General features: G+C 38.9%; 2 protein-coding genes across 4 annotated transcripts in view; both read right to left on the bottom strand.

Moving 5' to 3' along the window:
- Positions 1-675: 675 nt before the first annotated feature.
- On the bottom strand, positions 676-8,961 carry LOC117937473 (dnaJ homolog subfamily C member 7-like). The gene is made up of 14 exons (XM_034861478.1): positions 8,818-8,961; positions 5,685-5,773; positions 4,482-4,606; positions 4,277-4,390; positions 4,025-4,099; positions 3,622-3,740; positions 3,284-3,437; positions 2,881-3,045; positions 2,643-2,734; positions 2,479-2,552; positions 2,242-2,388; positions 1,986-2,141; positions 1,498-1,584; positions 676-1,381 (listed from the first exon to the last, which is right to left on the bottom strand). Exons 1-14 carry the CDS (start codon positions 8,886-8,888, stop codon positions 1,344-1,346), a joined length of 1,506 nt encoding a protein of 501 aa, XP_034717369.1. The 5' UTR covers positions 8,889-8,961; the 3' UTR covers positions 676-1,343.
- A 2,410-nt stretch (positions 8,962-11,371) lies between these two features.
- LOC117937045 (zinc finger protein 385B-like) overlaps positions 11,372-13,950 on the bottom strand; it is a 41,189-nt gene continuing 38,610 nt past the window's right edge. For 2 of the 3 annotated variants that reach the window (XM_034860680.1, XM_034860682.1), the window contains 4 exons: positions 12,774-13,148; positions 12,492-12,694; positions 12,206-12,304; positions 11,372-11,667 (listed from right to left, as the gene is read on the bottom strand). In XM_034860680.1, coding sequence (XP_034716571.1) covers positions 11,437-11,667; positions 12,206-12,304; positions 12,492-12,694; positions 12,774-13,148 — 908 coding nt within the window. In that variant the 3' untranslated portion in view covers positions 11,372-11,436. The remainder of the gene's footprint in view (positions 11,668-12,205; positions 12,305-12,491; positions 12,695-12,773; positions 13,149-13,950) is intronic. The other variant, XM_034860681.1, reaches the window with a different exon arrangement.

Genomic DNA, 13,950 nt, shown 5'->3' with positions numbered 1-13,950 from the left:
GTGGGAACAAAAATTAAAAAAAATCTGAGTATTCCACAAATAAATTTCAAATAAGTCCAACATTACAGTAAAAGACAAGACTTTATTTTTCGCATAAAAAAAGCATGTCGATAATACTGTGAAAAATTTTACAAAATGATACATAGTTCATTGAAAGAACAATTAACAATAGAAGCGTTCGACCTACTATCAGTGCCCCTTTTAAAACAGGTAGAACACGTAGGGAAAGGGCTGTCCTGACAAAACGTGCATGACAAGTATGGCTGGATAACAGTTAGGTGAGATTGACGATGACATAAAAGTATTTTGTGTTTGACGGGATGAAGATTTAACTTGCAAAAATTCAATTTCACTCACTGGCCAAAAAAAGGTCCTGTGAAAGAAAATAAAAAATGTAAATAGGTCTTGCTCTGCAGCTTTGGACTGATTTGTTAACTCTGGTAAGGCACCACTTTAATTTGGAAGGGACAGATGTTTGGTCGGTGCTTTTAAGTGAAAGGTGTAAGTATGCTGATTTTAGCCTGTTTCGGGGAAAGAAGCACATACTTTGCACAATCTGAGAGCAAAGACGATGCTGTGTTAAACATTTACAAATGAGTCTCTTAAAAACAAACACTTGCATTCTGCTGTATACAGGTAAGAATATACAGCACAATAAATATAAATAGACCAAGGGAAGACTGAAGAAAAAAAAATGTATGGACACAAAACGCTTTACATTCGATTCAAATATACAATGCAGCATGGAGAAAAAAACAAAAAAAACTTGCACGTCTATTCTATATTTGACAAGTGAGCCAATAAAACCTGAACAAACGCTTGCGAGAGACTGGCGTCCTAAACAGGCTGTCCTGAGGTCAGTTTTGACATCAAACTTCCACAGTACATTGACACTCTATAGAGACATGCCATCCCAGGAGAACCTTAAAAACGTAGGCCATGTTATGTCTTCTAAAACTAATCAACCATGATGCTTACACTTTCAATGTATTTCTTTCTACTGATCACTTTTATGAAGGTTGAGGCAGTGTTACAAGATTTTATTTAATATCATTTTGATTTTGGCAACAGGAACATGCTCTGATCAGCTGATCCAAACCTCTAAAAAAAAAAGACTTCTTAAGAACCTTTTTTTATATACAACGATAATTCTTAACTTGAATTATCCTTCCCACTGTTTGTTAGTACAATTTAGGAGTGAATGTAATAATGAGAAACCTCTTGAATAAGAATAGTGGGGAGATTTTGTAAGACACCCAGGAGTATGAGCATCATGAGGTAACTGTGGGTCCATTTTAATTTTGTCCACTGCGGGGCTGCATCCTCCAATATGCTCCTTTACTTTAGCCGAATTGGAAAAAGAAATTTCCAGGTCCAGAGTCTTGAAAAAAAACAAAAAAAAAGTTAAGTTAATATGATGCAATTTCTCTGATAGATTTTTCCATGATTCAATAAACTAGTGGATGTCCAAACTGGGAAAAAACTAAAAAAACATACCTGGACTGGAATCAAAACTATATCCTCCTCCTCCTCCTCCACCATGGCCGCCAAAGAAGGCCCTGAAGATGTTGTTTGCATCAAAATCTAAAGAAAAAGCAAAGGCAAAAATATATCGGGATTAGCTGGTGATGATGAGTTTCAGGGAGAACAAGATGGAGAAATGGAGTGAAAGTTGGAATAACCACCATAACGTGAAATTTATGGATAAAAAAAATCGGCTGCATTTTTGTGGTGCTGGAATAATCAGAACAATTTGTTCCAAACTGGGAAGATTCCCACTGCATTAACATCGTGTGATAGGGCGTGCCTTAGCAGAGGTCTGCACCCTCAAGTGCTTTTTTTTTAGTTTGAAATGTATCCCTTTAAAATAAGTAATGTAAAACAAAAACAAAACAAAAAACCCTGATATGTTCTCTTTCAACCCACCAATGACCTATAGGCGGAATGTAAAAAGCCAAAGAAAAGAAAAAACTAAAAGTAGTCACCTCCGCCATCACAGGAGCTCTCATCTTCCAGGTCGTGTCCACTATCGTAGCGCATCTTCTTCTTCGGGTCAGAGAGCACAGTGAAGGCCTCGCCCACCTCCTTGAATTTTTTTTCCTCCTCCTTCTGCACTTCGGCGGTTGCCGCACTGTGGCGGTCTGCAAGAAGATGATACAATTAAGTTTCTTTTTTTTTTAAATCATCAAATGTACCCAAAGTTGGTTACCTGCATGTCTGTGCAAAGACCAAGAGGCCTACCTGGGTGGTGCATGAGGGCCCGTTTGCGGTACGCTTTTTTGATCTCGTCCTCGGTGGCGTTCTTGCCGACCCCAAGCACCTTGTAGTAATCTTTCCTTTTGCTCTTCTTCAGCTCCAGCTGTGCTGTCTTCAGAAGATGTTTGTGATCTAGAGGGACAAAATGTGTGAGTGAGTGAAAACCTGACCAGCTAGTGAATCAGTCAAGACAGGTAAAAATGTGGAAAGACAACAGCTTACCTGATGTTTTTTCTGTCTGGTAAACTTTTTCATAGTCTCGTACGGCCTCCTCATACTGCTCCGTGTTCATGTAACTATGGGGTTACACAAAGTACACACTTAAAACCTGCACAACGCAGAACATACACGAGGAAAAACGTACTCATATTGAATGTGTATCATACCACTGAGCTCTTCTTAAGTAGGCCTTGATGTAAGTGTCATCTAGTTTGATTGCGCTGGTGCAGTCATCAATGGCTTGATTAAGTTTCTTCAGCTGTTGAGGAAATAAGTAAATGTATGAATGAATGAGTAAGAAGAGCCCAAGCACTACGCAAGGTTGCTACTTTTAAACAAATAACCAGACAGCATTATTCATCAAATGCCTGTAACTGGCAGTTTGCTGATTTTGTCGCCTTTAACCTTTGCTCCTGCCGTGGCTCTGTTGCAGTGGAGTTTCGCGTTGGTCTTGATGTTGTTGGGGTCTATTGTGAGGGCCTCAGTATACAGCTGGTAAGCGGCTTCATAGTTGCAGTTCTTAAATGCCTGATTGCCCTCCTCTTTCTTGGCTTTTAAGGCTTTGGCATTCTGATTTAGAAAGAGAACAAGTCATTAGGTTTCTCCTACAACAATTTACTCACACTTGCAGTGAAATGTAAGCCATGTAAAAGATGTTCTCTGTATTGCAGCATGTCTAGTCTATTCTTGTTAGCCTTTATAAAAAAAAAAAATTTAAAAAAAAAAAAAAGGTGCACTGTGGAGTTTTCTTTTAAAACATATGATGAACAGTGTTCACATCAAAAAATGTACTCATCTTGAACCTTACCCTGCAGGCTAGCCGGGCCTTTTCGTGGTCAGGTGCCATGCGCAGAGCCTGGACGAAGAATTGTACAGCTTTATCGATGCAGTCCTCGTAGTAAAGACACAGGCCTCGGACGTAGAGTGCATCTGCATTGGTGGAATCCATTCGCAGGATATCACTGTAAAAATAAGTTGTGTTTTCATCTGCTGTGGAGAATCTGTAAATCTATTCCATCCTTCTTATTGGAAAGCGACTAAAGCAGACCTTGTACTCCTATTAAAATGGTATAAAAAGCCAAGAATGATTTGCATAACTGTAACAAAACAATCACACACCATGAAGCTACCACTGGATGTACCTACCTCGCTACAGACTGGGCTTCTGGATAGCGTCCCAACAGAGCCAGACACTCGGCCTTGAGGATTTTGAAGCGGTGGCAGGCAGAAGCCACAGCTAAGGCCCGGTCCATGCAGTACACCACCTAGACCAGAACAGGGCCAATACACCTGTTACACTATCATTTCATAGAAAAAAGAAATGCAAATATTTGGAGCTTTATAAGAGTTACATTTTTGTTTTATTATTAATCAATGTAAAAAAAAAGTTGTTCAGTGTAACTTAACTTTGACAGACAAAATGCATGTGTGTGTGCAATAAGCACCAAAATAAAGCACAATTTGACAGATTTTTCATCATCTATTTGATTAGTTGAAGAAATCGCTCTCTCATTGGAAAAAAGTGGAAAAAGAAAATGGGCTTAAATACCTTTCTGAAATCCCGCTTCTCAAAGCCATAATCTGCCTGCCGTTCGTACTCCAGTAGAGTCCCTGCAGTCTTATTCTAAAATATAACAACAAGCATCTTTCAATCAATCAATCTTTTTTTACAATGTTAACATGCGGGTTTAAAGTGCGTTATTCAGTCTGTAGTTCCAAGACTGTGATTAGTATGCAGTTCAAAGCTTTCCTATACTGTAATCACATTAAATAAAATGCAAAAAGTTCAGGTGATCCCCACCTCCTGCTCGGCCTCTTTGTTGCTGGGCTCAAGCTCCAAAACCTTTTGAAAGCAGCGATTGGCCGCCATGGCATTTCCCAACAACAGGTGGCACTTGCCCTCACGTAGATGACCCTGTGGGACAGGAGGGGCACAAGACTGTGTAAACAACTGTACATGTTACTCTCTATTCTGCAAGTGCATGTAGATGATGTTCAAACCAGACCTTCATGAAACAGTCATCCAGGCGCACAGCCTGCTGGGAATCTTCTAGGGCTTCTCGAAAGCGACAAAGCATCATGAGGGTGGCTGCCCTGTTGCCATAATAACTGGCATTTTTGGGGCTTACATCTTGAGATGAAAGAAGAAGAAAACATGTCACAAACTGATATGTGGGTAGAAATTACAGATAAATATACTGTACGTCCATACACGTTGAAGCAGTCAAGTCTTAAAGTAGATTTGCGACAAGAGGAAATCATCAGCTTTTCTCATTTGTAGAGTATAAACCGGTGTTTCCTCTAAATCGATTTTGTAGTGGTGGTCTGCCTTGGCAAAATGTTTTGCAGCCACGGTATCAGAAATCGGGCAGGTGCAGAAAGTATTAGCGGTTGCCCGTTAAATGATCCTGCCGACAAAATGCAGCCCCCGTTGGCTGCCACTCACATGGCAATTTAATAACCAGTAGAGCTATTCAAAGGTTTTTGGGCCCGTCCAGTTAAACTCCACATACTGTTGTGTTGATGGAGTTTATTGTCAAAATGTTGGCTTTATTTCAAGTCGAATATTAAACACACAGCTCCCATAAAACGTCCCTGCGGTGGGTCCGTTCTAATTGAACAACCTTCAATTTGTCAGTTTTGTCAGCTCTTCGTCCTGATGTGAAACATCTGGAAACATTAAAATGGTAAGCGAGTCAGTGTAATATAAAATAAATTGGAAATATTCTATAGATGTAGTCATTTGTGTTTTGATTTCCTTATGAAGAATTTCTTGTAAAATTCATTTTGTAGACCTGTTGTAAATGTTATGTGTAAATGTGATTATTTTATAAGGGATGAGATCAAATTGGAAGGGTGTTAAAGTCTGCATGTATAGTTAGTATGAAAGTGAGTTGCCAATGCATGTTTAAACTGTCTGAAAAATGAAACTGAGCAAATATTTACTGTTAAGTAAGTAACGGCCCTATTGTTTCTCAAATAATACAGTTCAATCACAACTGAAAATATGTCTGTGTGTGAATAGAGGTGAAAGCAAAGTGTCAGTTTCGTTTCTTATGTAAAACATTTGGCGACGGTGCGGGGGGGGGGGGGGGGGGGGGGGGGGGATGGGGTTGTTGAGAGAGACTTGGACCAACTTCTAAAAGAAATCCAAAAGGAAACACTGTAAACAAATATTGATCAATAGGTTAAGAGAAGTTGGTGGTCACCTATGGCCTTAGTGTAATAGTTGAAAGCCTCAGAGTATTCTTTCTTGCTGTAGAAGGCATTCCCTTGCTCTTTGAAGCCTTCGGCCTGACTGCAAAGAGAAGAGAAACAGAATCCAGACAGTAACTAGCTGATACAGTATAAAACAAACTGTTCTGAATTTCCTTGAAATTGAACTGGAGACAAAAGGCACCTTGAAAAAGTGAAGTTTTCCACTAATGCTCTCTTTCAACTAACTAAAAAAGTAATAATCCCTGAGTGTATTTACAATGTCTTTATTACGCAAGTCCGATTTACTGTGCAGCCTAACGGAAAATCTTTGTTTGGTAAAGATCGTTAAAAAAAAAAGGACAAAAAAACCCACCATGATTATTTTAATGGATTTTTCAATTAAAAATGACATCAATGTTGCAAAAATTATCATTCCCTCCAATATTGTGATTCATATTACAATTGCAGTATTAGTTTAAATAATTGCAATTAGATATTTTTCCCAAATTGTTTAACCCTACAACCAATTAAAAGGCACGGTTGGTAATACTTTTCCAATATACTTTTTTTATATATTTTTTGAAATGGTCTTTACACACCAACAGCAATCAATAACGTATGAGCATTGAAAAAGGAGTCACAAAGACGGATTACATATGCTAGAATTCTTTAAAAACTTCTACCAATCAAACCAAACGGACAGGTTTTTTTTAATCAAATGGTTTGCTCATACTCATTTGTATCCTAGAAACTTTCCTGCAAATGAGGCAGAGCCTGAAAGAACTGGAGTGTGTGTGTTACACCTGGAACTGGGACAGCAGAGCGTGGCACATACTGTACAGTCCTGATGGCTGTGGTACTAAACATAGCAGTGAAATTAACCTGCTGCAGACCTTTCAAAAAGTGCCAAATGTTAAAGGGCAAATCAACGCTGATTGACGTACGGGAAAAAATGCTGTGCTGCTCACTGTGGCTGAAACATTTAAAAGTGTTGCTATTAAGGCTGTAACCCAGTCCGTGACATAGCACTGAGTGTGTTCCATCAGCAAAATGGTTAAATAATGCATTCAGATAGATCAAATTCAGCGGTTAGTCTTAAAAAAGGCCAAGACTTGTTTGTTTTCACATGCTTCTGCCACGGCAGACAACAAGCACATACACCCTTAGTGTGTAAAAACTTTGTTAGAGACAATAACAGAATTTTTTATAAATAAAATTGTGTAATGTATAATTCTGAATAGCATGCTGGGACAGAAATTATAAGATACATAGATTTTAGCTTAAGATGACTACAATGTCCAACAATGCTCTATTGCTCATCTTTCCTTGATATGGTAACAGCAGAATTTAGTTTAGTATAAAAGCTGCCACAATGCAAATCTTTGACAGAACTAAACTCCCCGTAGAACATATTGCTATTGTCTATTATCTGCAAATATAGCACTAACAGTTTGAGACATTGCCAACTCACTTATTTTGGTACTTTGGATTATTTCAAATACAAAATACTGTAAAAATCACTGATTCCTATATTTTATCTTTCACATGTGGCATATGATAAGCCCAGTAAAGTCTACCTAATATTCATTAGTAATTGTTATGTGGACACTTTAATTACACCTGTTAACTTTCTCTAATTTATTAGAACATGCGTTACTTCAAATTTTGCACAGATCACATAATGTGACAAGACATCAATTGAATGCAAAATGTAACATTACTGTCAAGGATGATTGCCTACCAGAGGTGCATTTTGGTTTGCAGTAAAAGGTCAACTATTTTAAACAGTGAGACATCCATGATTTTTTGGATTATTTCATTATAAAGCAGGTTGAGGTGCTATATAAAGTATATGGAATACTGTCTATTGGAATACACATAAAAGTGTATGGAATACACTAATGGTAGAGCGGTTGCCTGCCAATCGGAAGGTTGGTGGTTCGATCCCCGCCGCTGCAGTCATTGTCGAAGTGTCCTTGGGCAAGACACTGAACCCCAAGTAGCCCCTGGTGCTGCGCATCGGAGTGTGAATGTGTGTGAGTGTTTATCTGATGAGCAGGTGGCACCTTGTACGGCAGCCCCGGCCACAGTGTATGAATGTGTGTGAATGGTGAATGTTTCTTGTAGATGTAAAAGCGCTTTGAGCAGTTGTTAAGACTGGAAAAGCGCTATATAAATACAGCACATTTACATTTACATTCAATACTTCCAAAGTATTAAAATGCTGAATCCACTGAGAAATGCACACAGCCCTTATTAAAAAAGTGTTCTTTTAAACAATCTGTAAGGACTTCTGTACAGTTGTGATGTCATTAGAAAGTGCCACTACAGTGCCGTCACTGTCATCCCCGGCTGCAATTACGGTACAGACATCAAGAACGCAGATGTGGAAGACGGTAAACGTTGACCAATCAAAAACATTATAACGTTAAAGCATGTAAACATGACTTAGAAAAAAAGTATAACCCTGAAAAATAACATAATATGGCACTTTCCACTATTGAAGAATGTCGCATCACAACACTGAATATTAGAATTAGTGAGACTGTTAAAGTGTTTTTACGGTTTCCAAGGTTAACTTAGGTAATTACGGTAACTAAGAACCAAGTCCAACTAATGGCATCTGTGTACCGGTATGCCTATTGTGGAACTTTCTCGAAAACGGACTGCTAACTTACGGTCCAGAAACAGACTGTAGCTAGTAATGCTTTGTTTTCCGTAAATGTCTCCGTACGAGCAGGTCTATTGACCCAATAAGTCACAAAATACAATATAGCTGTAACGTTAGCTGAGAAGCATGTTTTAAGACACGCTAATTATCTTAGCTAACGCTAGGTTTTCTTGACGAATAAGTTGCGAAAAAAAATTATTTGATGAATCCACCAGTTGTGGTCTATTATGAACTGTCGAAACTATGATGAAGCCAACACCTACAAATCAAATCTAACATGTAAAACTAAATATGCCTTTTTCCCCGGACCAATAGGTTACGTTAGCCTGGTTAGCTTGTCTCCGAGCTGATAACGGCTGTTGTTCCCAAGCTTTGTCAGGTAACAGTTGAGTTCAGTTAGTGAATCACGGGTTATTTTCATAGTAAACGCGCAGCACAACAAAACACAGCGGACAATTAAATATATCTTTTACCGAGCCATGTCCTCTGGATTGTGGATTTGAGGTTCTGTGTCCACCGGCACGTCGATGTCAACAGCAGCCATTTTTTTCTAGAAAGAACGATCACGAACCGACGTCATTTCCGGGTACTTTTTTTCTTCCTCTTTTTGTAAGGTCTTGGAATACAAATTAAACAAGTATCAAAATATAGGATGTTTTAATCATAGATTGTATCTATGGTTTTATTTTAACTTTCTATTATTTAACTTTCTATTATTTAACTTTTTAACTTTTTTTCTATTATATATCATATTTTAGCTTTTAAAAATAAATGTTACAAAAAATGAATATAAAAACCCAGAAATGTGCTGCGGTTTTACCCATAGACATTTAAAGACGTTTTACCCAGAACACCTTGCTAGAGTCTATGAAGCATTTAAATATATTTGTAACTACCACATAAGTTTTTCATTTGTAATCATTTTTCAATCGACTAATGATCAGGCTGCTATCACCACAATTTACTGGATGATTCACAAATGAAAAGCTGGACATGCTGTTGCTTTGTGTATATTAGACATTCTCTATAAAAAAAACAAACACTTCTAACTCCATCCTGCATGCTTTTCGTTAAAAAAACATTAACTCTGTTTTTATTTACAGTTTATCTCCTCCTACAAACATGCTACAATTGAATAACAAAGAAGGCATTATGTCACAATGATATTTGTAGAGATGCAAACAGCATTATCTATCCCAAAGTGACTAAACATGATTGTAACTTGGGTTCGTGCATCGTTAACAAAGAGATTTAGAGGTCTTTTTGTACACTACCATTATTATTAAAAGCACATTTTTTTTGTACACTCCAAAAGCAGGGTAACTACTCCTTTTCACAATTTGCAATTTGTTAGATAGATACAAATGTATAGTGCAAGAAAAAGCATTGACATCTTGCTTGCTATGGTTATCCTATCTCCTATATGCATAAGACCACTAGAGAGCACTAGAGTATCATAAAGTATGTAAAGGGTGGGGGGGTTAATAAGCAATGACTTTGTTACAAGCCACAACAGCAATGCTGGTATTGCTTTTCACCTTGTGACTTTATGTGTGTCACAAGGTGATTGCAGTTGGAACTACCACAGAAGAAGTTTTAAGTACTTTGCAAGGTGTTTGTATCCGTCTGTCTATCTGGGTCACAAATCTTTACAGGTGTTGTGTAGTTGAGATCAAAATGGAAACCGAGTTTGAAGTAGGATGTGGTCCAATCACACCTATCTTGATCTGCATCTTGATCTGAAATAAAAAACAGTGCCAAGCTGATGTTACAAGTTATAAATGAATGTGTGCCTTGGTCAAGGACCTTTAAGTGTTCTTGTTGATATTTTTATTCATACATGAAGTAGGCCTATATTCTCGATAATGAAAGCTAAAAGAAATTTATATTTGCATATGAAGAAACTACCACAACTTTGTAAAAACAGTACTATTTATAAGTTCATGTAGAATACAGTATTGACATTTTCACCAAATAATCATTTACATTATTGCAATTGATGCACAGTTACACTAGTCATACATTTTACCAGGTGATACTTTAAAAATACATATTGCTTAGGATGATTCAGTACTATCAGGTGGGAGTGATTTTCTAAAGTAAAAGATGTTTTTTTTATTATTAAGCTGTATAAAAAAATAACAGGTTTATAAAGACGTCAAAGACATTTAAATGTTGTGGATAAATCCTTATATATAATGTTGAGGGAACACATCAGCCTGTCTCTTTATATTGCACAAACAGCATCAAGCTGTTGCTTAATCCTAACTTATTCATCCACACAAGTTTTCAATTTTATAACTCTAAATAAAACGATTGCACTGTATGCATTAGATGTAGTTTGTCTCCATAGGGTGGAGTATTCTTGGCATCATATCAGGATGGTGGTTGATTGTCACTTAATAACACAGAGAGCAAGAGAGAAACACATACAAAGAGAAAAAAAATGAATGTATATATTTATCTTAAATTAATTATTTAACAAAAATACATCCACATAAGACAACGTCTGTAAAGATATACATTTGTTGAGATGCACTATCCTTAGCAATCCAAAGTTATGGGTCTCCTTTGTCTTTTCATTGGTGGAGGACAGTTATACGGAAATAGCCACTTCCACGGGAGACACAATCTGGACTTTCTTGATCTTGTTTATAAAGACTGAAGCAGGAATGAACTCTTTCTCCCAGAGTACAACTAGAAAGCTCTAAAATTGAAAGAATTTTGGCAACAAACACTTAGTAACATTAACACACCCTAGTTGTATTATATAATTGTCTTTTAAATTAAACTAAAAAATGCTAGTCATTATGGCTTCCAGAGGGGTCCAGACCCAGGGACATGCACTCAACAGTTTGCTGAGGGGAAACAGCTGAGCGATGGTCCTTCCAATTTTAAAGGGGTGGAGACACTGGTCAGTTAGCACTGAAATCTCAATCTACTATATGCATGTGCATACTGTTGTTACGACTTGAAACTGCCAAACTTGACATGTTTATATGCTGCCATCTGCCATCTGCCTTCTGGTTTTCCAGCTTTGGCTAGTTTAGGTCCACTGTACTGTAAGTCCTCCAGCCTAGCCTGGCTCATTGCTAGTAAGGAGTGAAGATAATAGGAGCATGTGTGGCCCTCAAAGGTCCTGGGGCAGGCCTAAAGAGTGTGGGGCTGATCAGGGGACCATGGATGAAGGCTGTGGGACCCGGCGGCAGCCGTAGTGCCAAGGGTCCAGACGCCATGGTGCACAAGGCAGCTTGATTGAGGGGGCTGGTCAGGAACCCTGCCGGCAAGACCTTAGATAGCTGCTTGTGCAGGGCCAGTTTAGTCTGAAACCAAAGACAAGATACATATTTATTCTAAACAAGTGTCTAAAGTTGAGCTAGCAGCTCTGTGAAGCTGTACTTAGACATGGTGGTGCTTTGATCTAAATTATGAAATCTGCATTCTACTAGATTTAGCTAATTACCACTAAACATAAAGTACAGCTAAGTTACATTGGAATGTCACTAGTTTTGGTCATAGACCAAAGTATAGGACAAATTAAAATGTTGGCCTGATGATGGTGTTAGATAAAAAAGTTAAAAGATCACCAAAGTCTGGGTTAGGGTTATGTCTGTACAAAATTAGGATATTTGAGTCTAGATTAAAGAGATGGTAGTAGTAATTTATATATATATATATATATAAATTACTACTACCACCACTTTCATATAAATACAAAGTATATATAAAAAATATATACAGTATAATTGTATTGTTTGTATCAAACACTAGGCATATCGTACTTGCATACTGTGTGTGTGTGTGTGTGTGTGCCTGTGTATATGTGTGTGTGTGTCTGTGTGTCTGAGAGAGACAACCTACCGCTAAGATAGCACTGGGCTGTAGTTTATTATAGGGGGTGAACTTCGCCTTGACAGGCTTCCCAGCCAACCGCTCTTTGTGTCTCCTGCTGCTCATGTGCTAAAAGGGGACAACAATATAAAGTAAGTTTAAAGCTCTAACAAACCAAAGAGTCAACACACTGGGTAGTTTTCTTTGAGAACACAAAGGTTAGGGATTCCATATTTTTTTGTTTTTATACTGTGGTCAGGGGTTTGTACAAGAGTAAAGTCAGTCACATTTCTTATATCAGAATAAACCCACATACCTGCTTCAGCTGTGTCTCTGAGTTGACGGACACCCGACACATTTCACAGTGAAAGGGCTGGCTAGATACACCCACAACTGCTCTGGTCTTGCTGCTCATTCGCTGCTTAATTCGGCTGGTTGGCCTGGGCGATGACGTCATCTTGACCCTGCGTTGTGACTGGCTGCTGTTGGGACCATCAATCATCTGTTTGTGCTTCGAGCCTGATTTAGCCAAACAAAAAGGCGGACTATTAGAATCCTAAATTAACCAACATAATATCAGTGGTATTACACAACATACCACTACAGTGAGCCTCCAACTGTGAGCTGGAATTGACCGTCACTTTGCACGAAGGACAGTGAAGAGGTTTTTTGTTGCTCTTGGCCTCTTTAGCCTCTTCCTCCTTCACCACCTCGTTCTGCTCACCTCCCGTGGAGCTCCCCTGAGGGTCAGAGTGTGGGCCTGAACCGATGGCCAAGCTGCACCCTTCAACGGTTTGACTGTCTGAAGGTAGATCGGAAAGCTGAGAGCCAGGGGATATCCGTGGGGACAGCTGAGGAGAGCGGAGTGAGGAGGAATCTGTGGATGAAGGCTGTAAGGACGGAGTGTGTGCCAGCAAGCTTTCCTGGACGCTTTCTGGTCTCTGCTGTGCAGGTTGGGAAGAACAACTTGGGCCTGTGGACGGATAAATAAACATAGAAGTTGCACTATGAGCCCATTTACACTTGGTATGACAATACGATATTTTTCTTGGTATTTTCTTTATCATTTATTTTTATAGTACAGCTTAAGTCCCTGACACACCAGCCCGAGGGCTGACCGTTGGCAGAAAAGGCAGTTGGACTGACTGCCTCCCCAAATCCAAAAAAGTGCCTTGGAACACATTGAAGCAATGCCGATTGCCAACGGCAGCTGATTGATCTGTCTTCATTTCAGATCAACAAAGGTCAGTTTAAAAGATTTCTGTCAGATTTTGAAAGAGTCTAGTCATCCCTCTTGTCATTTCCAGGTTAGCAGTCCACGAATCAGACTGGTCATTGTACCACCGCCGGCAGTGCCTGCCTTCCGACCAAGCATGTCAAGTCGGTCAAAATGAAGGCCGACGTCCCCTCCAACGGACAACGGCACGGAACACATCAAACAGACTTGAGTCACTGATCTCGCAAGACTGTCCGATGGCCGATTATTGGGTTGGTGTGTTAGGGCCTTTAGACATGAAGGGGTGGGCAACACTATTCGTCCCCCTGCTTAGCATTAAAAAGAAGTACATAACCATTTACAAAATGGTTTATGACACACTATAATGCAATTGTATTAGTTTATATAGACACACCTATGAGTTTACTTTTGTTCGTGTTATAATATCAAGTATTGTTCAACAAGTATAACTTCTCAGAAGAAGACATACACTCACCGGCCACTTTATTAGGTACCCCATGCTAGTAACGGGTTGGACCCCCTTTTGCCTTCAGAACTG

Source organism: Etheostoma cragini, chromosome 21 (genome assembly GCF_013103735.1).
Source record: "Etheostoma cragini isolate CJK2018 chromosome 21, CSU_Ecrag_1.0, whole genome shotgun sequence".
Classification (NCBI taxonomy): domain Eukaryota; kingdom Metazoa; phylum Chordata; class Actinopteri; order Perciformes; family Percidae; genus Etheostoma; species Etheostoma cragini.
Note: the sequence above shows the minus strand (reverse complement) of the source record. Positions and strands in the feature narration are given on the sequence as shown.

Excerpts from the sequence above, each read along its gene's own strand:
- LOC117937473 (XM_034861478.1), bottom strand. The coding sequence starts at position 8,888 with ATGGCTGCTGTTGACATCGACGTGCCGGTGGACACAGAACCTCAAATC. Across the intron at positions 4,100-4,276 it reads ACAAAGAGGCCGAGCAGGAG|AATAAGACTGCAGGGACTCT; the intron begins GTGGGGATCACC and ends GTTATATTTTAG. Across the intron at positions 3,438-3,621 it reads GAAGCCCAGTCTGTAGCGAG|TGATATCCTGCGAATGGATT; the intron begins GTAGGTACATCC and ends TTATTTTTACAG.